Raw genomic sequence first — 27,801 nt, forward strand, 5'->3', positions numbered from 1 at the left:
TCCAAACTCTCGAACCTGGTCGAACTCGCTAGGCTCCGACATTTGGGCTCCATGTTTTTCATGACAGATCTAGTCATCTACAGCCACAGTCCAGTGACGAGGCAATATTTTTTCTTCTCATTACATACCTTTTCGAGCTGACCTTCCCCCGTGTTTAGGACGGACGGTCGCCACGTTATTCAAGAGGCAATTGGACAGTTACAATGAATAATGCAGTCGAGAAAAGCATAGTTTCGGCGAGTCTTCACTCGTACACATTGCAGCAAATCAGAAACCGAAGTTTGAGTTCAGGGTTGACAAGGATTGCTGTTGATGATAACTTGTACCCGATAAATGCATATTTATCTTCCCGAAGGGGGGTATGAGGATATTCGCTGGATCTTCCAAGCACGAAGGGGATGATGTCGAAATATAGCTACAGCACGAGAGGCGATGCGATGTTAACACGGCCTCGACTTAAACATACCAAGACATACCGTCCAAGAGACAAAACAAGGTAGATAATCCAAGCAGGTATTCATATAGCTATCGTGCTGCATCGATGCTACTGAGGACTGCCAAGGGAATTTTCATGCTTCCACGCATGGTAAACGCGGAATTTCGTGTCTTCTAGGCAATCTGATGTGCACTATTTGCTACCCGCAATATCTTCCAAATTATCACATCTATCGTCCGTGTTTGCCAGGAAGGCCTGTGTCGAGAGACTAAGACAGCCGTTGTCCCGGGTACACTGGAGGGAATGTCATTTTCGGCTTCAGAGAATATTGACGGACAGGAGGGAGGATAATAGTTGACGTCAATGCGGATATGCCGTATATATCGATGCCTAGGCAAGAAGCAGATAAAGCTCTCTTTGCTTCCTACCTGGTGAAGGACTAAAACGTAGATTTGCAATTTTTTAATATATTACGCAGGATATAAGTGGTAAATCAAAATATAGCTATTGCAAGGTTCAACCTAGATATGCGAAGACGTACCGTCTAAACAACAAAAACATGCCATACCCGATAAGCAGGCCAAGCAAACACCCATACAACCATCGTCATTCCGTCGCTCTTATTGAGAACTATCGAGGACAATGAGGTCTTGGAGGACGAGTAGATAAAGAATGTCCTACACTACGATAGTCTGTGGCTGGGGTTGCGGGGCATACTGAGGCTGAGGCTGGTACCCCTGATACCCCTGGTATCCCTGAGGTGGCCCATAATACTGCCCCTTGTCTGTGTAATCGTCGTGATATGACTGGAGGTTGCTATCCTCTGCATTAACCTCTGGTAGACAACACCATTTGGACGTAAAAGCACAAACCTGAGGATAATAGCCGCCTTGAAAGTTGGGCGGAGGGCCTGATAGTCTCGTATTAGAAAAGAAAAAGGGAGATATCTTCTAGCAGAGACGCACCGGCAGGAGGGGGGTAATTAGCCATTGAGTGTGGGTCATAGGGATGGAAAGAAAACCAGCGTCCGCCGTCCGAGAAGGGGCTTTATGACGAAACCGCAGTGATCACATGCATACGTTGAGGCGATACTTTTATACTAGTTGCAGTGCACCGGATGGGATCTTCGGTAATAACAAAGGTAGATAAATGGACGCCAAGACGTGTTTGCCGTCTCAGTCCGGGAGGCTGTGAATTTGGCCAAGACCTTATTATTCCATTGGCATATCCCAGTAGACCGTGTATAATTCGGCAAGAATTCCCTGAGGGTGATAAAACTGATACAAAGCCTCCAAAGCATGAAGTGGTTTAGTACAACTCTAGTCACGTTTATGTCACTATCATGCTCCAGTTCGTACTTATCCCAAGACTTAGGCAAGCGACTGTCCATTAGGTAAGTAGCTGTACACATCGAGCTAGAGCTAGAACCAAAGAGCATTGACTGTAAGAGCGTGAGATATAGAAGAAGCTTGGCAACGGCGGCAAAGATGAAGAACATTCGGAAACTGCCGAACCGCAGTTTTTCGGACAGCCGCTTCCTGTCAATTGCCTTAAATAATCTTGAATAATTACACTCAACCATCTCGTGTACGGACCTGTCGGGCACTGGACGCCTACTGCAAAAGTCGCCTTGCTCGTATTTGTAGGCAATTTCTCTGCTCACGCTCAAAAGTAGTATCTTAAAGAAATGAACCACCTGAAACTGTACTAGTTGGAGGTGCAGGGAAGGTACGATTTTCCTTCCAGTATTTGAGGCTTCATTGATTTATCAAAGCTGAGGTGTAGGCTGCCGCAAGATCCTCTTTATTCTCAAACCGTCAGCATATATTACGACCTCTCTGTGAAGTCTCACCACTGAGATGAGGCTGAATTTGTTTATGTAATGACCATTTCGACTAACCAGCCTTTGACTCTGGAAAATTCTCATTCTGCATCCCCTGTGAGACGCGATTTTGTGTCGAACTGGCGCAACATCACGATTCGATCGGCCGAGGGCTGCAGCGTTTCGGACCGACTACCGGCCACCCTCGATTTGGGTCGTTGAGAGTCATTTTTGAATTCTTCCGTTCCGCTCCTTATAAGACGAGCCTCTAGGTCTTTAGGGCCTTGAGTCCTTCCTTTCTCTTTTCGTGTCGACTGATTAGACATTTAAATATTATTATGGGTCTCCCAGGTTAGTCCTTCATGCTTACGGTCACCTCCTGTTCATGGCAATGAGCTTCTAGGTTCACTTCAGCGCGCGACGATAAGACCATCTGCATCATTGGTGCAGGTCCTTCAGGTCTTGCCGCACTGAAAACGGTCTTAGATACCGAGCAGTACAAGTCCGGGAGCTACAAGCCCACAGTATTCGAAGCTCGAGATCAAGTCGGCGGCATATGGCAAGTTCTTCATTATGGCCCCAAGATTCCACATTGTGACGAATAGGAACTGAAAGGGAACCCTCGGAGCCTGTGGACGGTCAACCTCCCCTTTCGGCCATTTATGATTCTTTGACGACCAATCTCCCTCACCCCGCGATGTCGTTTACAAGTCTCCCATTTCCCCCTTCAACCCCGCTATATCCTGTCGCTCGTGTAGTTGAGGATTATCTCCAAACATATGCCAAGCACTTTGGTCTTAATACTCATATCCGTCTACGAACTACAGTCGTTTCACTGCAGTTCGACTCGGAGAGTTCTAAGTGGAAGGTCATGTTATCCACTGGAGAGACGCACGACTTCAATTGGGTCATCGTATGTAATGGCCATTATAGCAAGCCCCGTTATCCTGGCACTCCCGGTCTCTCGAAATGGCTGCAAGAAAAGCGGGCCTCTCATTCATCGTGGTATCGACGTCCACAGAACGTCAGTGGAGACAAGATTCTGGTTGTTGGGAACGGACCCAGTGGAATCGATATCTCTGCTGAGCTTAGCAGGCATGTAAAAATCCTTATACACTCCATAACGGGTGGAGCGGGAGAAGAAGACGGCAATCTGATAGTACGGCCTCATGTTGTACGTTACGAAGCTGACGGAAGCGTCCTCTTCGAAGACGGATCCAAAGAGGTTGGTATCGACCACTGCATCCTCGCTACGGGGTTCGAGATGTCTCTTCCGTTCTTTTCAGACGAAGATCTTGTACTCCGACTCCCGCCAGCAGTGCCTCCACTTCCGCGAGAGTTGTACAATTCTACGTACCACATTTTCCCCTTGGCACAGCATCTATTCCCTTTGCAATCCCGCTTTCCTGCAACCACGATTGCTTTCTTGGGACTTTTGTTAAAAGTAGCCCCGTTCCCAATCGTTGAAGCCCAAGCACGGGTAGCGCTTCATGTATTTGCCCATCCGCTCGAACTAGACTTGGCTGAAGAGGCCACTGATATCGTGACGCGGTATGAGCAGATCCGAGCCGAGCTCCGTACCGAAGATCTGTTGGCAATTGCGAAGGCCTGGCACATATTCCAGGGCTCAGAACAGTTCGATTACCGCGATAAATTGTACGCATATACAGCTCCGAGCTTCGGAGGAGACCCAATAGTGGTTCCGCAGTGGGAGAAAGACATGTACGACAACAAGTTGACGCTGAAGAAGGTCTGGTTTGACCTTGTGAAAGAAGGTGTGGCTGATGACTGGGTTCGAGGTGTTGGTGAGAATGGACCTCAGGATTGGGTCGCTCTGGCAGAAAAAATGATGAAGAAGGCGAAGCAGGAACAGGGCGAGGCACTTACATCATAAATCAATTACTTCGCCGTCTGTCAAAGAAAATTTCTCGTAAATTTGTAGCATTAGCTGTGCGATTATTCCATGTAGACATTTATCGATCCGCGGTGGCTTTTTTTTCAACGATCGCTTCAAAAAGTTTCACCGCTCTGTGGCAGTGCTGCCGTACAGGGTCTACCATGACTATACAGCATTGACTTGCTTCTGCACCTTCACCTTGTCGCTGGGCAGAACCTTATGTCACTGCTACAGTGGATGCTGAGGGCGCTTCAAAGACTCATTCGTGACCACGTAGGTGGCTGCTTGCCGTTGAAGACCATCCTCGCCCTCTGGTCTTTCTTCAGGCGTCAATTTCAGCGATATTCTTGTATTCTATACGACAGAACCACTGCGAAAGGCTCACGATACATTCACGACCGAGACACATACACACCTCCCCGTAATTCGCCCAATGATTTCACGATGACGATGGTGGACGACGTTGACGACGGGTTGGAGGCACCAGTCTCAATGGTTGTGTGTCGCAGTGTCGTTCCGCCTGATGATTCCATATACAGCTTTGCTGTTGAGAATGCTTCACAATCTTCGCTGAACTCTGTCACGACTTTGGCTTCACCTATGACAAGCCGATCTCAGGTTAATTTGGCGGACTACGCCCACGTAAATCTGTCGACTCGCCGCCTACCTCGTCCTCGCTCCCGACCTTCGTCCACTCTGCAACTTCCAACTGACCAAATTTCTCTACATCCATATTCCTACTCTGATACTTCGCGGTCGTCTCAGAATGTCCGCCATTCGATGCCTAACTTGGGCAATTATACACACGAGAACCCATTCTCTCACCAACCCTCTCGTCTTCGACCCACTTCCGTGATTGTGACACCGCCATGTCCCAGTGTCAATAGCGAAACATCGACAGGCATAGCACAACCTCTTCCTCCCGTTGTACCACACGATGGTCCTGATGTCGCCATCCCCGGCGACGTCACTACATTAATGACTGCGTATCCTGTATTCTGGCCAATAGCGCCAGAACAAGTGGAAAGATATGAAAGAGAGTTTGTGTTTGTGTCCCTTTGTGTGTACCTTTATGCTTCTGCTCATACCTATGGTATAGGGAACGGAAAGACACAGATTACTGGATCAGTCCTTTGACAACTTCATTTGAACCGTACGTTGGTGTCTTTTTCTTTGTGCATGTCAATCATGCATTTCGTGAAGCGACCCGGTTCCTAATGAGTGGGCTACGTATGTACATCCTGAGGGTGCCCGCTACTTTGTTCGCGAGAGGAAGGTGTCCCCATGCACTGGTAACTATCATGACGCCATGATATACTCCGGATGTTTGCTACCGAAGATATTCACGGATATTAACCTCTACGATTCGGACAAGTTGGAACTCATTACGAAGTTTATGGTCGATATGGAGGACTACATTCGGGCAAAAGGCATCAATATATATCCCAATGTCGATCTTGTGTTCGACCTTAGACGAGACCCAGACAACGGCGATATTTGTTGCGCTTATTACTTCGCAAGCCATGATGATCGGTCTATCTTTTGGCTGGACGACTTCAATGCCACCTATTTTAATAGATGGGATGGCGTCAAAGGTGTAACTGCTACATCACAAGTTGGGTATGAAGTTGAGTCGCAATACTGGTAAGAATTTCTGTCGTGGCATTTTATCTCTGTACTGATGACAGCCAGGTATCATTGCCAACAGTTCCCTACGTGCCGGGAAATGGACGTGTATACAATTAACGAACTGAGAGATATCTTGATTCATTGCATTGGAGGTATGGTTTGTGACCGCAGTTGTAGTTGCATGTATTGACCAGTGTGTTTGAAAGACTTGATGTCTTCAGACACGGCTAACTGCCCTTACGGCGTTACCGATCTACAACAAATGCTTTCCCTCACGAATAGCATCAAGGGTAAGAAAATTAACAACTTCAAGTCCCATATTTCTGATCTCAAGTCTAGAAACTGCCCTTTCCGGAGATTCTCAAAGTCCAAGCTCAGTGTCCAGTATAAGTAAATTGCAATTATTCTTTGTCGACTGGCCCATGAATTGACGAATTCACAGGTCGTTTCATGTACATCTTTGGTATGCGCACAAGAACATGATTCTAGTGCTAAGGCTTATGATTCCTAGTCCAACAGCGATTTTTCAACTTCCACGGACAGCCTGCTGCCCGGCTTGAGTCTGACAAGTCTGTTTACGGTATCAAACCGAAACGCACACCACTTGTCATCTTGCTATCGCCACTCTTATTTTATGCGCCCGATATTCATCTCGCTTCCCTAAACAGGATCTGGGGTGATGGGCTAGTCTGTAAAACAACATGGGCTGCCTTCATTGACAAACTCAATAATGAATGGCATGACCTGATCATCAATGTAAGCACCCTATGACAGATTTTCCAGCTCGTCTGACACATGTACAGTCTACTGTTTTGCTCAACGCCAACGTCGCCTTTCTTGCCATTCAGAGTGTCGATGACTCTAGTGATAAGCGGGACGATCCCCGGCGCAGATATCAAGTTACATTTCCATAATCGCAAGCATCGGCAGTATCATATTGGGCTTGCTTCTGATTCGGAAGAACCGTAACAAGGCGAGTGACTCCTCTACGGAAGCAGTGAGTGTCTCTTCCGTGACTGCTCAAGCCCACCTGATGCGCTCTAGTGGCAATTCCTTCATTCACAAAGGGGAACTTACACTGGTCATGAGACACTAGCTATTATGTATAGTTTACCGTATGCTCTACTCATGTGGGCGTGGGTATCCGTCTCGTCGCCTAATCTTGTGTTTTACTAACCCGATATTTAGTATGATTACATTCTTGTCGGCGTTCAGCCTTATGTGCTTCACGGCTTCTGACGTTGCCGTACGAATGCTCGTGGGTAGCGCATGGTTGGCGGTAACCGTTCTTATCTTCTGGTGCATCACGACATCGTGGGAGGGCAAGCGAAGCGACTACCACTGGTACAGGCTACTTTCTTCGTTTGGAACCAAGGTTCGGGAAAGATTACCCCGGGCGCCGTCTGTGCATGTTGTGGAGAAATTCAGCAGCCTCAATTGGACGAAAACCAGGGGCTCTGTGGATTCAGAGGAGACGGCTGTGGGTGTATGATTGAGAGGCGATTGTGTATGTGATTGTGTATACCATGTTGCGATGATGAACTCTTTGCTGTACGTATAGATTTATCTCATGTATCAATAGTTATCTATCTTGCGAGAGTGTATGTACCTTGACGTGACACGTGTACATCTACCAAGAAAGGTCTACGGGCAGAGGATGGCCTAAGAGCAGTTGGGGCGCCGGTGAGAGCAATTACCTCGGGATTCAGTCACTCTAGTAGACATGAAGTGACGAGTCTAGAAGCCACCTATCAGTGAAGCTTTCTCGTACGTCTCTTATGGATTTATAGACAACTTTTTGAAGGGTAGCGTAAACATTTCCTCGACAAGCTTGACTAGAATTTCACGAGGTCAGCACAACGAACTAAGGGATCGATCACAATAAGTGAAGGGGGATTCTCCATCAGCAACAACTTGAAGGACGTTAACCGGAAGATCGGGTAAAGTATGGTCAGATATCTTGAAGTCAAAATAACTTGGTACAGTAAATCTTATAGTAACCTCAGCCACAAGTAGCTGAGCTAGCACAGCTACAGTACACTCTGCCTCAGAGTCGCCAGCTATCCTTTAATACCATCCTTCTCTCTTACTTTGTTTGTGTCATTTTGTGGATGCATGCTTCAGATACGTTCGCTTATTAGACTCCTTTGCTCATTGGGGACCAGAACACATGATGTTTCCGACTGTGCGTGACCGTCGAGCCGGAGAGAACTCTAGAGAACCACATTCAGTCATATCACTACCTACAAAATAATGTACGATCGCAAAGCAGTGGATAAGTTGAAAGTGACGTGGCGAAGTGTGACATCAGCTTAGTTCTGACCAATTCACGGAAGTTCCCTACACGCGTATTGCATTTCCTCAATAAAAATACTCTTCGACTTTCGATAACGGACTGACGGGAGCTGGCGGGACAGGTCATTGCCGAGTTGCCTATGCCCGAACCCCCGTGAATTTCACACGATGTTATAATTCAGAATTCGGTGCCTCCTTTTTTTTTATTGGTGGAGGCTGTAGCAGAGGCGGTCCAGTGACACAGTCGCTTCCAACGTGCCTGTTGGTCTCCAGGGATGATTAACCAAGGGTAAGTGGGGAATCCATTTACGGACAAACCTCGGCATCGCCATGCCGGGACAGTGTGGGACTCGGAATTTTCCACTACCTACTAAACCCCACTACGGGATTGGGACCGATCCAACAAAATCCTTAGCATGTTGCGCAAACGAAGGTTCGATCTCAGGACCTCGCCACTGTGGTTTACCCACCTGACAACCCAGCCACCGACCCTGTGCTTCTTTTTTCGCAGAATGCTGTACTTCAATGATCGCTTCGAACATTTCTCCTGCGAGTTGTATTTAGCTTGGTACCCTCGTCACCGAACAAAAACCTATGTCGCCGTCACAATGGCAATGGCTACTGAGGACGACGCAGAGACTCATTCGGTACCACATGGGTGGCCTTTCACCGCTGAAGGCCATCCTCGCTCTTTGGTCTTTCTTCAGGCGCCAATTTGAGCGGTATTCTTGTATTCTACACGACCGAGCACGACGCATTCACGACAGAGACACATGCGTACCTCGTGATGCGTCCAATGATTTCACGGTGACGAGAGTGGATGGCACCGTCGACGAAGAGACATCAGATTCGATAGTGGTGTGCCGCAGCGTCGTTCCGCCTGATGACTCGGACTCCATATACAGCTTTGCTGTCGAGAATAGCTCACGGTCTTCACTGGATACTGTCACGACGTTCGCTACACCTATGGCAAGCCGATCTCAGGTCAATTTGGCAGACTACGCCCACGTAAATCTGTCGACTCGCCGCCTACCTCGCCAGGGCTCTCGGCCTTCATCCATCGTGCAACTTCCAACTGGCCAAAATTCTCCCTATTCATATTCCTACTCTGATACTTCACGGTCGTCTCAGAATGTCCGCCATTCGATGTCTAACTTGGGGACATATACACACGAGAGCCCATTTTCTCACCAACCCTCTCGTCTTCGACCTACTTCCATGATCGGGACTCGGTCATGTCCCAGTTTTAATAACGAAACATCGACAGTCATAGTGCAACCTCTTCCTTCCGATGTACCGCACGATGGTCCTGATGTCACCATCCCTGGCGACGTCACTACATTGATGTCTGCGTATCCTCTATTCTGGCCAATAGCCCCCGAACAAGTCAAAAGAGTCAAAAGATACGAAAGAGAGATTGTGTTTGTATCCCCTTGAGTGTACCTTCATGCTTCTGTTTATACTTATGGTGTAGGGAACAGAAAGAAACAGATTACCGGATCAGTCCTTTGACAACCTCATTTAAACCACCGTGCGTTAGTGTCTTTTTTCTTTCGTGCTTGTCAATCATGCATCTCGTGAAGCGACCTGGTTCCTAATGAGTGGGCTACGTATGTACATCCTGAGGGTGCCCGCTACTTTGTTCACGAGTGGAAGGTGTCCCCATGCACTGGTAACTATCATGATGCCATGATATCTTCTGGATGTTTGCTACCGAAGATATTCACGGATATTAACCTCTACGATCCGGACAAGTTGGACCTCATTACGAAGTTCATGGTTGATATGAAAGACTACATTCGGGCAAAGGGCATCAACATACATCCCAATGTTGATCTTGTGTTTGACCTTAGACGAGACCCGGACAACGGCAATATTTGTTGCGTGTATTACTTCGCAAGCCATGATGATCGGTCTGTCTTTTGGCTGGACGACTTCAATGCCGCCTATTTTAATAGATGGGATGGCGACAAAGGTATAACTTTTACATCACAAGTTGGATGTGAGGTGGAGTCGCAATACTGGTAAGTATCTCTGTCGTGGCATTTATTATTATCCGTACTAACGGCAGCCAGGCATCATTGCCAACATTTCCCTACGTGCCGGGAAATGGACATGAATACAATCAACGAACTGAGAGATATCTTGATTCACTGCATTGGAGGTATAGTTTGCAGTTGTGTTGCATGTAATATTGACCGGTGTGTTTGAAAGATTTGACTTCAAAGACGGCTAACTGCCCTTACGACGTTTGCGATTTACAGCAAATTCTTTCCCTCACGAATAGCATCAAGGGTCAGAAATTATTAACTCTCAAGTCCCATATTCCTGATCCCAAGCATAGAAACTTCCCTCTTCGGAGATTTCCAAAGTCCAAGCTCAGTGTCCAGTATAAGTAAATTGTAATTATGTTTTGTAGACTGGCCCATGAGTTGACCGATTCACAGGTCGTTTCATGCACATCTTTGGTACGCGCACAGGAACATCATTCTGGAGCCAAGACTTATGATTCCTAGTCCAACGACGATTTTACAACTTCCACGGATTTGACTGTGACAAGTCTATTGACGGCATCAAACCGAAACGCATACCACTATCGCCAGTCTTATTTTTTGCACCTGATATTTATTTCGATTCCCTCCATAAGATCTGGGATGGCGGAATGCTCACCAAAACATCCTGGACTGTCTTTGTTGACAAACTGAAGGCCGAATGGCAAGACCTGATCCTAAATGTGGGAATCCTATTATAGGACTTCACGCTCGTCTGACATCTGCACATCTGCAGTCTACTGTTTTGCTCAACGCCAATGTTTCCTTCCTTGCCATTCAGAGTGTCGATGATTCTAGTGCTAACGGGGGACCGTCCCCGGTGCAGGTATTAAGTTACCTCTCAATCATCGCAAGCATCGGCAGTATCATTTTGGGTTTGTTTCTGATTCGGAGGAATCGGTGGATGCCGAGTAATTCACCCACCGAAACGGGCCTAGTAAGCTGTCACATTTGTCACTTCTTAAACCCATCTGACATGCTCTAGCAGCGCTTCCTTAATTCACGGAAGCAACATTACACTAATCTGGAGAGACTGGCTATAATGTACAGTATACCCTATGCTCTACTCATGTGGTCGTGAGTATCTGTCTCCACCCAATTTTCTCCATGTTCTAACCCTTTATTCAGTATGATCGCTTTCCTGTCGGCGTTTAGCCTTATGTGCTTCACGGCTTCCGATGTAGCCGTAGGAATGCTCATGGGTACCATGTGGTTAACGATAACCGCTCTTATCTGTTTCAGCGCGTCTCCGTGGGAGGGCAAGCAAAGCGACTACCATTGGTACAGGTTGCTTTCTTCGTTTGGAACCAAGATTCGGGAAAGGTTACCCCGTGCGCCGTCCGTGCATATTGTGGAGATAATCAATAGCCTCAATTGGACGAGAACCCGTGGCTCTGCGGTAGATCTGGAGGAGACGGTTGCATGATTGAGAGGTGATTGTGTATACCATGTTACGATGGCGATTTCCTTGCTGTATAGATAGATTTACCCTCTGTATCAATCGTTGTCTATGTTACGAGAATTTATGTGCATGTCATTCGCCGAGAAAACTCGACACCCTACGCCAACACACCCGAAGGAACTGTATTGTTGAATGGGAGGACTAGGTACAAGAGGGAAGAAGGCGACCTCAGCAGCAGTTCTACCACTGCGTCTTAGTAGGAGATAGTGTACTTGTTGCGATCAATCAAATGCAGAGGTCAGAAAAAAAAATCAAATGCGGAGTACATATATAAAAAACCACCAAGAAAACTGTCCTGCCTTGCCCTGAGAACACGACAGACAGGCGGTTCGGGCGTCGGTGAGAATACTAACGCCAGGATTCGGTCAACCTGTCGGAAATGTCTGATGTCCTTAGACTGCCTACCCAGACGGATCTCCAGCCGGATGGCGTAAGCACTTCCATGGCAGCAAATTTCTTCCTTACTGAATTTTTTCTGCTTATGACCGCTTGATCGGAGCGTGGCACTGGCAAGCCACTCCAACCCTGAACCATGCCCTTTGAAGCTTACATTTGTACGACGACCCTGTTACTGGTCGCAGATTCATGCCGCTATTTCGGCTGCTGCTGAAGGCACTACGAAACCGCCTTCGTACTTGTGCAGCTGGTTGCTCTCCGTTGAAGGTCATCCTCGTGTTCTGGTCATTCTTGGTGCGCTCATTTCGGCGCTTTTTATGTATTCGACACGACAGTGCCTCATTTAAAGGCCCACGAGGTATTGACGACCACTCCTTGCTTCAATCCACCTACAAGGATCTCAAGAATTGCGCTATGATGACGGTGGACGACGACGAACCAGTTTCGAGGGTAGTGTGTAGTAGCCACGTCCCATGCCCAGAGTCTCCGGTTGGCATTTCTGTCGAAAACCCTTCACTTCACTCTCTAGGCGCTGCCATTCTGCGACCTAATACACCCATGACAAGTCGCTCCCAGATACATCTGGAAGACTACTCCCACGTAAATTTGTCGACTCGACGTCTACCCCGCCATGGTTCCCGACCTTCGTCCATTGCACAGACACCAGCTGACCAGGGATCTATACGTACCTACTCCTGCTCCAATGCTTCACGGTCGTCTCAAATTATTAACCCTTCGATATCCAATTTGGCTGCATATACCCATCCTATAACCCCATCTTTCCCTCAGCTCTCGAGCTCTCGACCAAGTTCATTGCTTGTAACAGTATCGCCTCCCAAGCCTGGTGCTGCAATTCCGGTAACTGAGTCTCAGCCAACGCCTGCTGCACAGTACGATGCACTGGATTGTGCTATACTGGGCAACATCACTACGTTGAGTGCTGCCTATTCTGCCTTTTGGCCCCTGGCGCCGGAACAAGTTCAAAGATATGAAAGAGAACTCGTGTCTGTGGTTCCTCTAGTATATCTCCTTACTTTTGCTCATGTGTGGCGCAGATCACCTAGTCGGACAGACTACTGGATCGATCCTCTGACAATTTCTTTTCGTCCGTATGTTAGCCGTCCTTCTCTCTCATGCATCTTATCTGATTTACCAACATAGCGACCATTGTCCTGACAGTTGGTTAACATATGTGCACCCTGAAGGTGCTCGCTACTTTGTTTGCGAGAGGAAGGTGTCCCCATGCACAGGTAACTACCATGATGCCATGATATACTCCGGATGTTTGTTACCTAGGATATTCACGGATATTAACCTCTACGATCCGGACAAGTTGGAACTCATTACGAAGTTTATGGTCGATATGGAGGACTACATTAGGGCAAAGGGTATCAACATACATGCCAATGTCGATCTTGTGTTCGACCTTAGACGAGACCCAGACAATGGCGATATTTGTTGCGCATATTACTTTGCAAGCCACGATGATCGGTCTATCTTTTGGCTGGACGACTTCAACTCCATCTATCTCGACAGATGCAACGAAGTCAACGGTGTCACCGAGCAGTCTCATATTGGTCACGAAATAGAGGCGCAGTACTGGTATGTATCTGCTTAGATGGTTGATTTGAAGCTCATGTTAGTTAGGTATCATTGTCAATTATTCCCCACGTGTCTGGAGATGACTGAAGATATCATTGACGAACTCAGGGATATCCTGATATATTGTCTTGGAGGTTCGTTTTGCGCAACTAAATTTTAATAGGCTATGTTTGACCAGACTGGACAGATACCATGACTTCACCAACGGCAAACTCTCCATATGGTGTTACAGAGCTAGAACCAATGCTAACTCTTGCGAATACTATCAGGAGTAAGGATGTATGTTTTTACTCTAGAATACCTACTCACGTGTATCGCAGAATCCGTAAAAAAAGGACAAAGAGGGCACCCGGGTTCAGTGTGCAGCATAGGTGAACGACAATGATGCATCGTAACAAGTTCTCTGTGAACTGACTATTCTACAGGTCGTTTCATGTACATTTTTGGTAGGCCCGTGGGAGTATAATAACTGTCGAAGCAAGGCTTATATTTTCATAGTCCAACAACGATTTTACAACTTCCATGGACAGCCTGGTGCTCGACTTGAGCGCGAAAAGTCAGTTTACGGACGAAAACCCAAACGTACACCCCTCGTTGCCCTGCTATCGCCATTGTTATTTTTTGCACCCGACATTCATCTCACTTCCCTCGAAAAAATCTGGGGCGACGGACTCGTCAGCAAAGTATCCTGGACTATATTCATCGAGAAGCTCAATACCGAATGGCAGGAGTTCATCCTCTATGTGCGTGACATTTATTTGACCCTAGAACCTGTCTAATGCATCTACAGTCTACTGTTTTACTCAACGCTAACGTCGCTTTCCTGGCCATTCAGAGTGTCGATGAATCCAGTGAGAACGCGGGACGGTCACCCGCCCAAATATCGAGTTATGTCTCCATCATCGCAAGTATCGGGAGCATCATTCTGGGCTTGCTCCTGATTCGAAAGAATCGTTCCAAGGCGCGTGACTCCTCCGGGGATGCAGTAAGTTCTCACATCTGTCATTCCCAAAACCTCTCTGATGCGTTCTAGTGGCGATTTCTTCGCTCACAAAAGCACAATAAGACCGGTCTGGAAACGCTTGCTATCTTGTATGGGTTGCCTTATGCTCTCCTCATGTGGGCGTAAGTATTTCTTAAAATCAATCTTCTTCAATGTGCGCTGACTCGAACCTAGTATGATCTTATTCCTGGTCGCATTCAGTCTTATGTGTCTTACCGCTTCCAACTTGTCCGTCCGAATGCTCGTGGGTAGCGCCTGGTTAGCTATCGGTGCTCTCATCCTCTGGTGCATCATGACGTCATGGGAAACCAAGCTGCCGGATCATCGTTGGTATAGGATTGATGTTTGAGTTTTTGGGCAAGGTTTGGGATCGATTACCTGCACCGACCGTACATTGGAATATCGTGGAGAGACTCAGTAACATAAATTGGCCGTTCCGAAGGCCTTCGATGGACTCGGAGAAGACGGCTGTTGACAAATCTGAGGTATGATTTAGGGATAACGAACCAAAGACAGGTACTCGTATATATATTGTTATTGTATTGTCTGTGCTGCATAACTAATATCATCTGTATCGATAGTTTTCTAGCCGTCTAAATCATGCTGATCGGCTGACAACGGCGATCGATTAGATTCGATTGAATTTCGATCACACACCGCTTTCCAACGGCGGCCTTGACTTCGAGTTCGACTGTACTTACGACCTATTAGCAAACGTACAGCTCAAGTACAGCTTATAAGTTTAGGATCTATATTGTCGCCTCTGGCTGTTTTAGGCACTGCAGCGACCCTATCTGGACGATGAGGCTATTCCGACATCGAGCTTGTTCTCGTTCTTCGAATTCCACTTGAAGTTCCTATATCGTTGCTAATAATATATCAATTTTAAGGCGCCTTACGGTATTTGTGCTGTCCCTCGAGTTAACGTAATTCCATGGCTATTCTCGTTAATGAATCACTGGTTTCACAGTTTATTAGTTGTTACGAATAAGGAAGTGAAGCGAGGTGGAGCACTACTTAAAAGGAATCGGTCGGACGGAACGGTGTAGCAGATATCAACCAGTAATAATAACAGTACTGCATATTTTCTCTCTGTACCTAATACCGGATAACCAGTCAAAAAGACCCAGTTTGAACGCCCTTGAGTAACATCCTCCTGTAAATTAAACACTAGGTCCAACAGATGTTATCTAACCTTTTTTGACTGCTATGCCAACATCCGATGGGGGAGTAGCTCAACGACGTGGGCCTGGCGCAGGCTTAGTGTCGGACTTGGGGTCAGGCTTAGGCTTGGGCTTAGGGCTAGTGTCAGACTTAGTGTCAGACTTAGGGCCAGGCTTTTTATCATTTTTGTCTCCACCTCCACCACCACTTACTGGTGGTCCTATCCGGCCCTTTGGCACCATGCTGCTTTCCGAGATCAGCAGACATAAATTATGAAAATAAGACGGAAGCTCACTTTGGTGGCAGAGGTGGTCCGAAGGAATCATCTGGGTCAAATTCAGCATCATCCTCGTGCTTCATGTCCGACTCAGAGTTTCCATCCTTCAGGGGTGGGTCTTGAGTTCCTCCGCCTTCTTCAACGGCTTCCTTGCCAGGCAGATTTTCAGAGGGTTGATTAACGTTCTCTGACTGTGTCTGCGTGGGAACGACGACGGTGGGATCGTCGGTGAATTCTGACGCTTCCCTGGCGCTTACAAGTAGAAGTGAGTTAAAGTGTTTCCACTGCCAATGAATAGAAGTAATAATACCTTGAATTTACAGCTGGGCTCATTCGAACTGGGCTTGAGCAAGAGGTCTGGGTGGGGACTATGATGTGGTAAGAGACAAGAGCTGGAACTCAACGCTGGCGTCTAGCAGTACTTTATATTTCCATCGCCAGCGCCTACATGAAACATAAGCGATCCAGCCGGGATCGGCATCATTGTGTTATAATATTGCGGAAAGACTGGGTAACATAAACTAGCCGCTCCGAAGGCCTTCGATGGAACCAGAGAAAACGTCTGTTAATGCATCTGAAGTATAATCGAGAGGCGAAGGACTGAACACGGGTGCATGTATATATTGTTCGTGATGCTTATTGCTAATAGCTGCTCAGTATTATCTTGCACGAATCACGACGATTGACTTGCGACCGGGTTCCGCTACGACGGTTTTACAGACGAGATCAAGACGAGATACTGCGATACTGATCGGTGACTCCGATTGGATTCGATCGAAGTTGAATCTTCGATCACACAGCTTTCAGATGGTCTTTGAGTATGAGCGAAGTTCAAATGGACGGCTTCCTATACCTAAGTAGCAGCCGCACAGCTTACTCTTCTGGACTTCATAGCATCGCCGCCTCCTGGCTGTTCCAGGCGCTGTAGAGATCCATAATTTAGATGCTACTCTCTGGGATCTGTTCTTATTCTTCCAACATCGCCAATATATCAATACCATGCTGGTCTTGTACGGCCATCCCCGACGGTAGCTATGCTTTCAGAGGCCATTCTTGGAAGCGAGTCATTGACAGAGGTATATTCAGAATCGGCGCGGATCCAATAAGAAGTGAAAACACTCAAAAGTACTGTGAATACGGAATTGAAATTGGTGGAGCAGTGGTATTGAAAAGGACGCAGTGTTAAATAACGAGGGGCTCCAGAATCAACGATAAGTAAGAACTCCGGTAATATCATGCAGGGACCGTGTATATACTTGGATACCGGATACATTAATCAGAAGACCTAATTCAAACGTTTCAACAGGCAGGTAAGTAACGTTTTCCCAAGAAAAGTGATGATTCTAACTAATATCGGTCTATCAACGCCAATAACTAGTGTAGGAGTAGCTCAGCGAGGGCGAGGCCTCCCAGTAGGGGGCCGCGTGGACCCAGCTACTGGCGGTCTTACTGGTCCCTTTGGTATTATGCTAGTTTCCGAAGTCAGCAGATGCGTAAAAGATCAAGACAAGATAGAAGTTTACCCGGGTAGTGGAGGTGGTTCGAACGAATCGTCCGGGTCAGACATAGTATCATTTTCGAGCTTCATGTCCGACTCGAAGTTTTCATCCTTCAAGAGTGGGCCTTGAGCTCCACCACTATCTTCAACCGGTTCCTTGACAGGCAGATCATCGGACGGTTGGGTAGCTTTCTCAGCCTGTGTCTCCTGCGTGGGAGCGACGACATTGGGATCGTCGGTGGATTTTGGCTCTTCCCTGGGGCTTACAAGTGGAAGTGAGTTAATGTGTTTCTGCCGCCAACGAATAGAAGGAATAATACCTTGAATCTACAGCTGGGCTCATTCGAACTAGGCTGGAGTTGAGGTCTGGGTGGAGACTATGATGTGGTAGGAGGCGAGAAGCTGGATACAACACTGGCGCTTAGCAGTAGTTTATATCTCCATTTCCGGCGCTTAAATTGAGCATAAGCAGCGATCTAGCCGGATCGGCTCTTTGCGAATGGAAGCATTCATGAGAGAACGGTCAAACAAGATAACGGAATGTCTCAGGAACTCGAAAGTGCTGATTATCGTATTCGGATCTGTGTAGATATTTGAGGCGAAGGAAGTGGGACTTTCAAGTATTATAAGAAACAGAAACGTTAATGCAAAGAAAAATTTACAGATTCCAAAGACCTAGGAGTGCGTATGCATATACTATGCCTAGCTTGAACGCTCCTGAAGTACCATAATCGATTCTGCAACCAGGACCTGAAAAACTGCGACTGGGGCGTGAGAAGTAGACTGTCAGAGGGCGATCAAGAAAATCCAGAGGTCCTATTCAGTCCCGATCGTGTTCTGATGAAAATGAAATGCGAATCCTGCATTGGGAAGCCTGGCGCCGTCGCATCATATTCTCAGAGGCGCTTCATGAATCAAAAACCAAGGTAGATGCCAACCATAATGTAACACGACGTAGGGAAAGCGGTTAGATTATATGCATACACTAATTTAAACACCGTCAGAAAGGGGTATGTATAAGAAGAAATCATAGATTGTTTGTGTATGAGGAGGATGGCATAGGAATCCGTATATGTTTCATATTGGAGCGCCCTTCGATGGTACATCAGGCTGAGTGCCCACCATTGGTAGGTAACTTTGTGGAATTGGATTTCTTGCCTGATCCTGCTACCTTAGGCTTGCCAGAGGACTCCTTGGAACTCTTCTTTGGCATGGTACTGTCAGGGGACTTCTTGGAACCCTTGCCACTATTCTTTGGCACGGCACTGTCAGACTTCTTGTCCTCCTTGCCGCGAGGAGTAAACTCTCTGCAGGCGCTTGTTCAAAATAGTTGAAACAATTACCCAGCTCTTAACACTTACTCTGAGTCGAAGGAAGAGCTAAGAGGATACTAATCAATGAAAAATGTTTTAAATCGTAAAAGTATACACAGACCTTGGTTTCAAGGGGTCAACGGGTGATCCTTGCCTGTTGATGAATGTATTGCTATGAAATAAAGATCGGCGGCTCAAATCATGCAATAAGACACCAACCAAAAGTCATCACGAGTATCGATGGCGGTCTTTTTGGCAAGAGACCAGATAGACTTGAAGAATGCTTTAGGGACCATGTCTGGAAGAATTTGGGGTGTGTGTCCAGTCGCTTAGATTTATAACTAACAGGCAGAAATATAGCTATGTTATGGCTGTTGAAGGCGGTCCTTGATAACAGCAGACATCCGCGGTACAATTCCAACGAATGGGTTAGGCTCAAAAAGAAATGGACGGCACTCTACGCACGAATGTGTAGCGCTAGCATCGGCAAAGCGTTAACTGTGGACTCATAGTGAAGGTATCTCACTGCCGCGTCAACAGGTTTCTTGATGAGCGCTTGCTGATTGACGTGATGTTAAGTGTTTGAAGTGTACTTGGTTCAAGGACTAATTGCCATGCCGGTGTTGTTTTGTTTCCCCATAGGAAAGAAACTGCAAATTTTTCAGAAGTTGTTTTGCGCCAAGCGATTGCCAACAAACTAGAATCACATCGAGGTTCATAATGCGTCTACCAACGACATGCGATTGCGACGTAGGAACTGGTGTCACTGACGAAAAAGAAACCGATAAGAGCATCAAGTGTGCGCACGATAAAAAAATATTAAGAAAAAAAGATAGCAGCGACGCGGTTATTGAAAAGCTGTTGACTCTTACAGATGGTAAATTTTTTTTCAATGAAGCGTCTATTGTAGGCGACCATATCAAAACACGAGCCAAATTTACAACGGAAAGACCATAACATCGAGAATAAGATAGTCACGACTATCTCGGGCCTGGTTTTGGACGGGGCTTAGGGCTTGCTCCGCCTGCGGTGGGTCCGAGCGGCCGTCCTTTGAACACAAAGCTATTGATACGAGTGAGTGACGCTCAAGACTGAATCAGATTAAGGAGTTACGCAGGGGGCATGGGGGGGCTCAATGGATCGTCTGAGTCGTCTTGCGACTGCTGTTCCTCTGAGTCCTTATCTTCTTTCGGCACAGGATCGTTCTCTGCAACGCGATCGACACCTTTGACAGGCAGTTCTTGGGATGTCTGATCATCGGGAAGATCTCTTGGTAGCTGTATTTCCTTCTCCCACTCTTCCATCTGTACGGAGACCTTAGAATCGCCAGTACGGCTGTCAATGCTAGGCGCTTCTCTAACGATAACTGTGTCAGTCGGAGTACAGCCGTTGCATAACCAGGGAAAAGGACATACTTCGTATCTTCTGCAGCCATTGACAAGAATAGTTGGCAGAATGAACTCGCAGGCGGTATGGGAGTAAGGCGTCCTTTGATGAATCCGTAACATTTCAGCACTAAAGCAGTAAAGAGCCAAGTCCGATTTGGGATCGGCAATTCGCGGTATGCACGTGACTATAGGAACTTAGACTCGGCCGGGAGAACCCGGGACCTCATAGTTCGCTAATGCTCAGAGGGATCGATCCGAGCCGCATCTTACGCCGACGGAGCTCGAAAATGTGTGATTCTAGTCTCGGTCCCAGGCGGCACTGCACTGACAGGCCCGCTACGGCATCATGATAAAATTCTTTCTCCACAGCAACAGTGCCTCTTACAAGATCAAATTGATCCATTGTTTTGTACGTAAATAAATACATCGCCCTGTGTATATAAACCATCCCTTCACCGGTCAACCTAACGCTCTCAAGATCTTAAGCGATGGACTCAACCCTCTTCAGTATCGAAAAGAATCTTGTCGTCTCATCCGTCCTACCAGAAGGCACTCTGAGGCCCATCACCTCAAATGCTACCGGGAGATACGACAACGAATGCATGTAAGCATTACTGTTCACAAGAAATGTATCTGGTACCTATTCATTCTTGCAGAACTGTCAGCTTGAATCCAGCATTGATAAATCCAGGGTTTCGCGAGCCTGAGTATGTCATTTTCAGATCCTTGATGTATGCAGCTATCTCACCACTACTTTTTACAGACCGACATATCTCCCGCCTCATTGGACCTCTCATGTTCACCCTGAAGGACAACTGTACTTTTTTCGGGTTGCTCCTTTCTCTGTGGTCACCGAGGCATATTTGTTTCATGCAGAAACCATGGCGAAAGTCACTTTCTGGGTCAAGCGGATAGAGAGCCTCCTAGACGAAAAGAACATCAAAGTCTCAAGCAGCATGGAACTATTCATCAAGATTGAAGAAGACGACTGTGCCTACTATTTCGTTGACCACGCCACGAGAATAGAGTTTTGGTTGGATGCCACCGAAACAGACGCCCTCGGGCTACCTGACGTGGCCTCACCATCTCATCTCAGTACGGTTTTCAAGACTGTCGACGTACTGCATGTCTGATCGTTGTATACAGGAATTTGTCTAGAAGGCTTATACTGGGCCCATGTTGAACATTTCCCCATGCACATTGGAGGACTCCCAAAGAAGAGTTATGATGATCTCATTTGTATCTTCAACCATGGACTTGCTGGTAAGCAGCATGTAGTAGTCGTTGCGCAGATTACCAGGACCGACAATTCACGCAGACCATATGACCTCAAGTGTTTCCACCTTTTTCTACTCACAAGGAGAATGTGCGACCTTTTTGAAAGTTCTTCGGTCTGGCAAAGGTGGGACCGAAACCGTTGACATCGAGCTCCCTTCATGACGCCCCGAATGACAGATCATAATGAAGACGGCCATCAAACCTGTGTTACTGCGCGACTCTGGAGCATTGTTTGTAAGAGTGACCATGTTCTCCATTAGAGCCTGTTTTTGATTTTGGTCTCAGGTAATCATAGATTCTCGGTGTACTACGGCCAGGAATTTTCCCGTCTATCTCGGGACCAGGCCGTTCTTTTCCATCCAGAGGGGAAAGTTTTCCTCGAACGCATGGTTTCCTTCCTATCCCTGAGAAATTCGGCGTCCTACTCGAGGCGACTGGATGACTTATTCGTAGACCGCCTTGTCTATGTAGACCAGTGGCGGCCTTTCATGTCGAAGTGCTTACAAGAATGGAAAGATGCTGTTCTCTTTGTATGTATTTCTTATTCTTCAAAGAAGGCATCCACTGATTAAACTCCGTGATACCCAGACTTCATCCACATTCATGTAAGCGTAGCGCTGCGATCAAGCTGCACGACACTCAAAGTTTCCGTTTCAGTCTTCACGTCCCGCTTGCTTTGGGCCCAAGTCTTCCGGTGTTGACGGCCGTTTCCATCGCATTCTTCAGCGCCAGTCTCATAGCGTCAATGCTCCTAATCCATCGCCACAGAGAGCTGGAAAAAGCGAGTGCCAACCAGGCTGTGAGTAACTATCATTTACTCTTTCAACTGTCGCGCTAACAATTTGAATAGTCTCAGTATCTCGAATCAGTCCATTCTACCAAGAACCAATTTCAACTTGTCGCATTGATGTATTCCCTTCCAACTTCCCTACACTTTTGGGGTCTAGGAGCGCTTGTCGCCAACTGTATCATTATTGTTTCCCGTCTTTTTGGTTTGATTTCTGGCGTTATTGTGTCTATTGTCCTGCTTCTTGCTCTGCTCGCCTTCGAGATAATTACAACCGAAAAAGAGGTCTCCTCCTGGAGGTCTATCTTCCATTTTCGATCGCGGAACGAGACTAATGATCTGGTATAAGTTATGTACTTTGTATTAAACCTATTAATTGTATACCTAGCCTACACTAGACAACAGACGATTTCAATCATATGCAAGACAGGCTCTTCAATCCGCAACGCCGGCACCGATGTCACCTGAATCGAAGATTGGACTACACCAGACTACACCGCCCATGGACTCCTTGACTTCATTTTGAACCGGAGTCCTTCCTCCGTCGCATCTAACTGTTCGACGACTCAAGACATATCATAATCATCCACCGTCGCTCTTCGAACACCGCCCAACGGGGGAAAAAATCCGCATCCTGTCCAACCACTGCTCGCACTCGGATAAATTTCAAAACTGTAACTGACGTCGGACTGATTTAACAAACTGCCTACAGCGTAGTTCCACCGCATTTCATATAGCACCGCCCCCTAGCATTAAAGCAACGGGCTCTCGTGGTGGCCCCGGGATAAGGATTGTGGCACCACTGGTACAGCTTGCTTGCATTGCCCCGGAAATTTTATCGCATTCATTCGGACTCGGTGAGTAGACAATAGTCTTTACTTATCCATAGTGCTACCTCCTTTACGTCGATACAGCATCAGGACCACGTAAAACTCCTTACTGCCCCGACTGATTATCGTCATTGGTGAAACACATAACCTCGTCCTCGGTTCCTGGCGCGACCGCTGTCAGCTGATTGAGATACATACGCCGACGGAAAACGGTCGTCCATCAATTGGACAAAGATAGAGTACGACCGAGTTCTTCCAGGACCTTTCACTCACGGACTTAGCAGGTTGATTTATCTGTTGTCACACGACTATACCCACTGCCACTGAAAGCTGCGGTTCCTATTCGTGGTTTCGCAAAAAGGTTGCATCGCATGCTGTGCCGGTGGGTATCACACCATGCATCGGAGTCCGGAGCCGACACATCGGTCACATCGGCATCGCTTCTAACCTGCCCCGCTCCCAGAGGCCCAGCGCACAGAATGGCAACACAGCTATGTAATCAACACATTCTGATTTTCTGATTTGTTGCTTGCCATCTGCCAATTTAACGTCACGGACACGATTCCCTTAGGAGCTGCAGTTGCTTCTTTTCTCAAAATATATCCTTGTGACTTATTGACTGCTGTACGAATTACGCACTTCGCGTCAAATCTGTACAACATCTAATGGACACAGGAATGTAAGTGTATGTGACCTCTAGATAGTCCAGAAAAGTCATGCCCGCAACTTCAAAACGCACTCGGATTATCCTGGAAGAAATTCCCCGACAGCGCGGTCGAATAATTCCAATTTGGATCAATCTCGCGGCTCAGTTTATATTTTTGCAATATGACCACCGTCTTGTTGTCGTCCCTTTTCCCCTTGAGCATCGCATTTTTGGGGATAGGCGGCAACGTCTCGAAAATACCTCGTGCCACCCGGACTTGCTCCAGGTATGCATCGGGCTCTAGGCGATGTCGGTACTTGGTCTCGTTTGTAACCACTCCTTCGATCGTACCGTGCTCCCTGATAAATTTGTAGGCACGCACGGGCCCAATGTTCTTGATGCGCTCGGAAAAGTCTGTACCCAAGAGGAGAGCGAAATCGACGAAACTCGTCCGAGAGAGCTGTAGGCCTTTACGGACATCAGATCCAGAGACTACTATAAGTGGTCCTGCCTGGTTGGTGATATTTCGAATGAGAGGTACTTCGTAGATGATGACATCCTATACCAAATATCAGACAAATGCCCATATGTAGACGAGTAGAACACATACAGTGTCTTCGCTTGCGACATAGTCGGCGAAACCATGAGAGACCAGAGCGCAAGCAAGAGCTTCAGCCTCATAGGGACCTTCGCTTTCGATACACGCAATGCCCATAGCTTCGAGAATTTCTCTGCACTCTATGTAATTTTGAGCCGTCGGTGGACGTGTTCTCCGTGCGTAAGATTCAAACAGCACTGTGCTCTTTTGATATATCTTGAACACCTCGTCGTGCATGGAGGCCTCTTTGCATTCATCAGCAACCAGATTGCCCCAGACTTTTCCTTCTTCAAGGGTCAGTTCGTACTGACCCTTGGTCATAAAAACTTCAGTCCGCTCTTCCGATTCATCGATCGGCGCCTCTTCAGGAGAAGCTCTGTTAAGGGAGGCCAGCTTTGGTATGCTATTCCGGAAGTTGCGAAAGAGTGATATCATGGAATCAGCGACGCTTTCACCCTGTGATTTAGCTGATGATCCATTAGGATCCTTAATGGCAAAAAATGTCAGTCACTTTCTTTCTGAAGTTCCAGTGGCGCAGTCGCTGACCTGCACAGGTGATGATGATGCACTATCCGAGCGGACAACCCCAAGATCAGACGTCGATGGACGCGTATCAGCGGGCGTAGGTTGAGGCTCCGGTGTGATATCAGGTGCAGAGTATGTTTCGGTTCTCTCTGATGTATCTTCCGGCGTGGTTTCCGTTACATGAGGAATAGTTTCGTAGGTCATGGATGGTGAAAATGTCTCTGCATCGTTCCACTCAGTTTCAGTATCATCTGTAATGCTTACAACGCATGAGCGAATACGAAGGAATCGACGGGGGAACTCCGACCTGCTTGAACAATTTCGAGCTTTGGGGGTTGGGCTCCTTCCAACGGCGGTGTTTCTTGAATGACTTCGAAAAGGTGTTTTCTTGAATCCAAAGGTACATTTGTAAAGTCTGTCAACAGACTTCCGAGGCTATCCAAACGTTTCAGGCGTTCATTTTCAAAGGCTTCGCGTGCCATGTCGCGTCTTCTCATCTCTTTCCTGTGAAGGGCCTACTTGACCAGGATATTAGATCAATTTTAGAATAAACGCGACATTCACGCACCTCTCGGGCTTTCGCTATGTTTCGCTCCTTTCCGTCAAATACACAGACCGCTTCGATATCATTATCCTGCAATTCTCTGGCGATGCGATACCAACCCAAGACATGTCGATATGGATGCGGAATAGGGACAAAGTGCAGGCGCTGGGTAATGAGCGTTCCATCACTAGGAGTACGTCAAGGATAATTCGACCACAGTCGAAAATGACACACATAACAATACGTTTACCCTTGAGTTCTTCGAGTCGATTTGGAAGCGTTTTAATGACTTCAGGACTGAAAATAAAGATGTAGGTGGTCCATAAGGGAAATAAAATATTAAAATTACCATGTTTTCAGAAGAAAAGGTGTCAAACCCAGAACGCCCATCACCGTTGAAGAGCAAGGATTTTCGAAATTTTGCATCACGTGCTAACGGCGTGGTAGTGACGTCACAACAGATGGATGTCTCGGTCCGAAGACTCTCATCTGTCTTTGTCAGTCTTTGGTCAGTCCAGACTCGCATTTTTTTTTTTTTCAATATTCAATTTTGTATTCCAACCCAACGCCATGCAGTGATGCATTCCGGATCTCCCAGGTAATTGGTATCTCGCTCAGATGAGTATTTAATCAGATAGGCATTGACGAGGAGCTGATATGAAAAGGTCATAATCAGTATGGATCAGCGTTCCTCATGCAGTCCGTTATATGCTTAGGATCTTTCGTGATGTACGGCTTTCGGTGCTAGTCTAGGAATCAGGCATCCCAGGCACTACGGCTGAATCCTTGTGGCGACTGTAGGAAGGATAAAACCGAGACCAAGGGACCTGCGAGACGGATATAGCAAACAATACCAATGGCGATTTTTGTAGTGTCATAAATTTATCGCAGGAGGTGATGCCCAGATCGGGAGTTCAGGCCTCAGGGATGATGTCGTTACAAAACATGGTGGCGGTGCACAGGGGCCCTCATGGAACCACTAACACCTACTACCACCTTCCCAGTGTGAGCTTTTACCGTAGAACTGCCCAGGCCGAGGCTAATTGAGATCTCTCGTTTCTCTTTTTCCAGAGACGACGTCAGTTCCATCGTTCTTTGCGTCAATGCCCGTTTCCTCTTCACACTCATAGTCGATTCTCGGCCTCCCCTCATGAAGACCTGCGTCGTGCAATACAGAGCGTAGACTTTGGCAAGCAGTTATCATCAGATATCCTCCCAAATTTGCGTTCAAAATTACTCGAATATGACTCTGGCGTCAACCGCCTTATCTCCTTGCTTGAACGACTCAACGAGCTTTCTAGAACTACTGCTGTATCTGAGAGCCATCTTGCCCACATTCGGCGGCTTCAGACAAAGATTCCCCACAACATACTCGAAGAATATTACAGCTCGCTGGTCTCAGATGTTAACACTACCGCAGTTGGATCCTCAACTCTCGAGATCGGCTTACTGTGCCAAGAAAAAGTCCGCCTCTCGATTATTGTCCCACCCATATCTCTTCCCAGTATCTAGCGAAGCAATAGAAACACCTTGGATGTAGTTTCTTCGATATACTAAGTACACCGAATAAAATCTACCCCGGCATTCTCTTCTTCGGATCTCCAGTACAAGTCCTCAACCCGACCGCCTCGGCACATAGTAAACCTAAACGTCTCCTTAGTCGAAGAAGATGGCATCATGTCCCACGCTCATTCTCGCGTCTTGAAAGCTTCGATCTTAGAGGTCTTTTTTTTTTGAGGAAACGTCTCAAATTTGCGCTCTCTTTCGTGAGGCTCGGGCCCCTCGCGGAATTTGTCTGACTGGTTCCGGATGCCTTCCGTTCCATGATAGCCTCCTGTTACCTCCGGAACGGATAAAAATATTTCGTATGTTGGGATACGATTCTCCCCATGCCATCTGTTCCATATTGAAGGCTTCCCAATATCGCCCATCTTACACTCGACAGCACAGAGATTCCGTCAGTCTTCGCACGAAACAGCAGAGCTGGACATCACAAGTCTCACTGTCGCGGATACTGCAGACGGCAATTTTTTTTTGAGCCTGGTGATCCTGAGTGGGACCGGGCTTTGAAAGGACGCCGACGTCGACATTGTGGGCCAGCTCTCGTCGCCTATTTCACCGAGCTCGTTCTTGAGCACATTATTGTCACTACTGTGGACATGCTTCGGATCCTGCAGGCTATGAGTCAAGCCAAGCACCTAAAAACCATCGAGCGCATATTCTCAGGAATATCGACTATCACAGGGTCTCTCCTCTTGCATCTAATTGACGAAAGATTACTTCCTATGTTAGAGCGAATCGAGTTGACCTGGTCGGCGAGAAATCAGGTCGATGAAGAGAAAGTACTGGACGTTTTACAA

At 47.1% G+C, this 27,801-nt stretch overlaps 6 protein-coding genes across 6 annotated transcripts; 5 read left to right on the forward strand and 1 right to left on the reverse strand.

Moving 5' to 3' along the window:
• Positions 1 to 2,605: 2,605 nt before the first annotated feature.
• EV420DRAFT_760556 (uncharacterized protein) lies at positions 2,606 to 4,285 on the forward strand. Its single transcript, XM_060483366.1, has 3 exons — positions 2,606 to 2,609; positions 2,662 to 2,817; positions 2,874 to 4,285. Exon 3 carries the CDS (start codon positions 2,956 to 2,958, stop codon positions 4,150 to 4,152), a length of 1,197 nt encoding a protein of 398 aa, XP_060326997.1. The 5' UTR covers positions 2,606 to 2,609; positions 2,662 to 2,817; positions 2,874 to 2,955; the 3' UTR covers positions 4,153 to 4,285.
• A 314-nt stretch (positions 4,286 to 4,599) lies between these two features.
• EV420DRAFT_1646696 (uncharacterized protein) lies at positions 4,600 to 7,276 on the forward strand (the record flags this gene model as incomplete). Its single annotated transcript, XM_060477942.1, has 12 exons — positions 4,600 to 5,201; positions 5,255 to 5,308; positions 5,359 to 5,799; positions 5,848 to 5,936; positions 5,991 to 6,074; positions 6,124 to 6,174; positions 6,227 to 6,247; positions 6,296 to 6,540; positions 6,588 to 6,683; positions 6,746 to 6,781; positions 6,829 to 6,914; positions 6,973 to 7,276. The coding sequence occupies 12 exons, from the start codon at positions 4,600 to 4,602 to the stop codon at positions 7,274 to 7,276; spliced, it is 2,109 nt and encodes a 702-aa protein (XP_060326998.1).
• Positions 7,277 to 8,471: 1,195 nt separating this feature from the next.
• On the forward strand, positions 8,472 to 11,829 carry EV420DRAFT_1563633 (uncharacterized protein). The gene is made up of 11 exons (XM_060473945.1): positions 8,472 to 9,500; positions 9,554 to 9,610; positions 9,663 to 10,103; positions 10,155 to 10,243; positions 10,294 to 10,374; positions 10,424 to 10,474; positions 10,527 to 10,547; positions 10,596 to 10,813; positions 10,867 to 11,067; positions 11,116 to 11,207; positions 11,259 to 11,829. The coding sequence occupies exons 1-11, from the start codon at positions 8,674 to 8,676 to the stop codon at positions 11,554 to 11,556; spliced, it is 2,376 nt and encodes a 791-aa protein (XP_060326999.1). The 5' UTR covers positions 8,472 to 8,673; the 3' UTR covers positions 11,557 to 11,829.
• A 750-nt stretch (positions 11,830 to 12,579) lies between these two features.
• On the forward strand, positions 12,580 to 15,379 carry EV420DRAFT_760800 (uncharacterized protein). The gene is made up of 12 exons (XM_060483367.1): positions 12,580 to 12,990; positions 13,044 to 13,097; positions 13,150 to 13,590; positions 13,636 to 13,724; positions 13,778 to 13,861; positions 13,911 to 13,961; positions 14,016 to 14,036; positions 14,089 to 14,333; positions 14,381 to 14,575; positions 14,624 to 14,715; positions 14,795 to 15,109; positions 15,175 to 15,379. The coding sequence occupies exons 1-11, from the start codon at positions 12,977 to 12,979 to the stop codon at positions 14,940 to 14,942; spliced, it is 1,434 nt and encodes a 477-aa protein (XP_060327000.1). The 5' UTR covers positions 12,580 to 12,976; the 3' UTR covers positions 14,943 to 15,109; positions 15,175 to 15,379.
• A 5,342-nt stretch (positions 15,380 to 20,721) lies between these two features.
• On the forward strand, positions 20,722 to 22,966 carry EV420DRAFT_1750506 (uncharacterized protein; the record flags this gene model as incomplete). Its single annotated transcript, XM_060480330.1, has 10 exons — positions 20,722 to 20,837; positions 20,890 to 20,940; positions 20,997 to 21,328; positions 21,380 to 21,496; positions 21,552 to 21,635; positions 21,689 to 21,745; positions 21,797 to 22,041; positions 22,100 to 22,116; positions 22,169 to 22,310; positions 22,362 to 22,966. The coding sequence occupies 10 exons, from the start codon at positions 20,722 to 20,724 to the stop codon at positions 22,644 to 22,646; spliced, it is 1,446 nt and encodes a 481-aa protein (XP_060327001.1). The 3' UTR covers positions 22,647 to 22,966.
• Positions 22,967 to 23,441: 475 nt separating this feature from the next.
• On the reverse strand, positions 23,442 to 26,102 carry EV420DRAFT_760959 (PIN domain-like protein). The gene is made up of 7 exons (XM_060483368.1): positions 25,791 to 26,102; positions 25,676 to 25,738; positions 25,466 to 25,628; positions 25,205 to 25,412; positions 24,919 to 25,148; positions 24,385 to 24,858; positions 23,442 to 24,333 (listed from the first exon to the last, which is right to left on the reverse strand). Exons 1-7 carry the CDS (start codon positions 25,865 to 25,867, stop codon positions 23,857 to 23,859), a joined length of 1,692 nt encoding a protein of 563 aa, XP_060327002.1. The 5' UTR covers positions 25,868 to 26,102; the 3' UTR covers positions 23,442 to 23,856.
• Positions 26,103 to 27,801: the final 1,699 nt, after the last annotated feature.

The sequence above is a fragment of the Desarmillaria tabescens genome (assembly GCF_030435595.1).
Source record: "Desarmillaria tabescens strain CCBAS 213 chromosome Unknown EV420scaffold_37, whole genome shotgun sequence".
Classification (NCBI taxonomy): Eukaryota; Fungi; Basidiomycota; class Agaricomycetes; order Agaricales; family Physalacriaceae; genus Desarmillaria; species Desarmillaria tabescens.

Bases quoted from the DNA above. Each gene is read 5' to 3' on its own strand.
- EV420DRAFT_760556 (XM_060483366.1), top strand. From the start codon at position 2,956: ATGTCGTTTACAAGTCTCCCATTTCCCCCTTCAACCCCGCTATATCCT.
- EV420DRAFT_1563633 (XM_060473945.1), top strand. From the start codon at position 8,674: ATGTCGCCGTCACAATGGCAATGGCTACTGAGGACGACGCAGAGACTC. The intron at 9,611-9,662 runs GTGCGTTAGTGT...CATCTCGTGAAG, and splicing joins ACAACCTCATTTAAACCACC to CGACCTGGTTCCTAATGAGT. The intron at 10,104-10,154 runs GTAAGTATCTCT...AACGGCAGCCAG, and splicing joins GAGGTGGAGTCGCAATACTG to GCATCATTGCCAACATTTCC.
- EV420DRAFT_760800 (XM_060483367.1), top strand. The intron at 13,591-13,635 runs GTATGTATCTGC...CATGTTAGTTAG, and splicing joins GAAATAGAGGCGCAGTACTG to GTATCATTGTCAATTATTCC. The intron at 14,576-14,623 runs GTAAGTTCTCAC...GATGCGTTCTAG, and splicing joins GTGACTCCTCCGGGGATGCA to TGGCGATTTCTTCGCTCACA.
- EV420DRAFT_760959 (XM_060483368.1), bottom strand. From the start codon at position 25,867: ATGCAAAATTTCGAAAATCCTTGCTCTTCAACGGTGATGGGCGTTCTG. The intron at 25,739-25,790 runs GTAATTTTAATA...CTTTATTTTCAG, and splicing joins CCTTTTCTTCTGAAAACATG to TCCTGAAGTCATTAAAACGC. The intron at 24,859-24,918 runs GTCAGCGACTGC...TTTGCCATTAAG, and splicing joins CATCATCATCACCTGTGCAG to GATCCTAATGGATCATCAGC.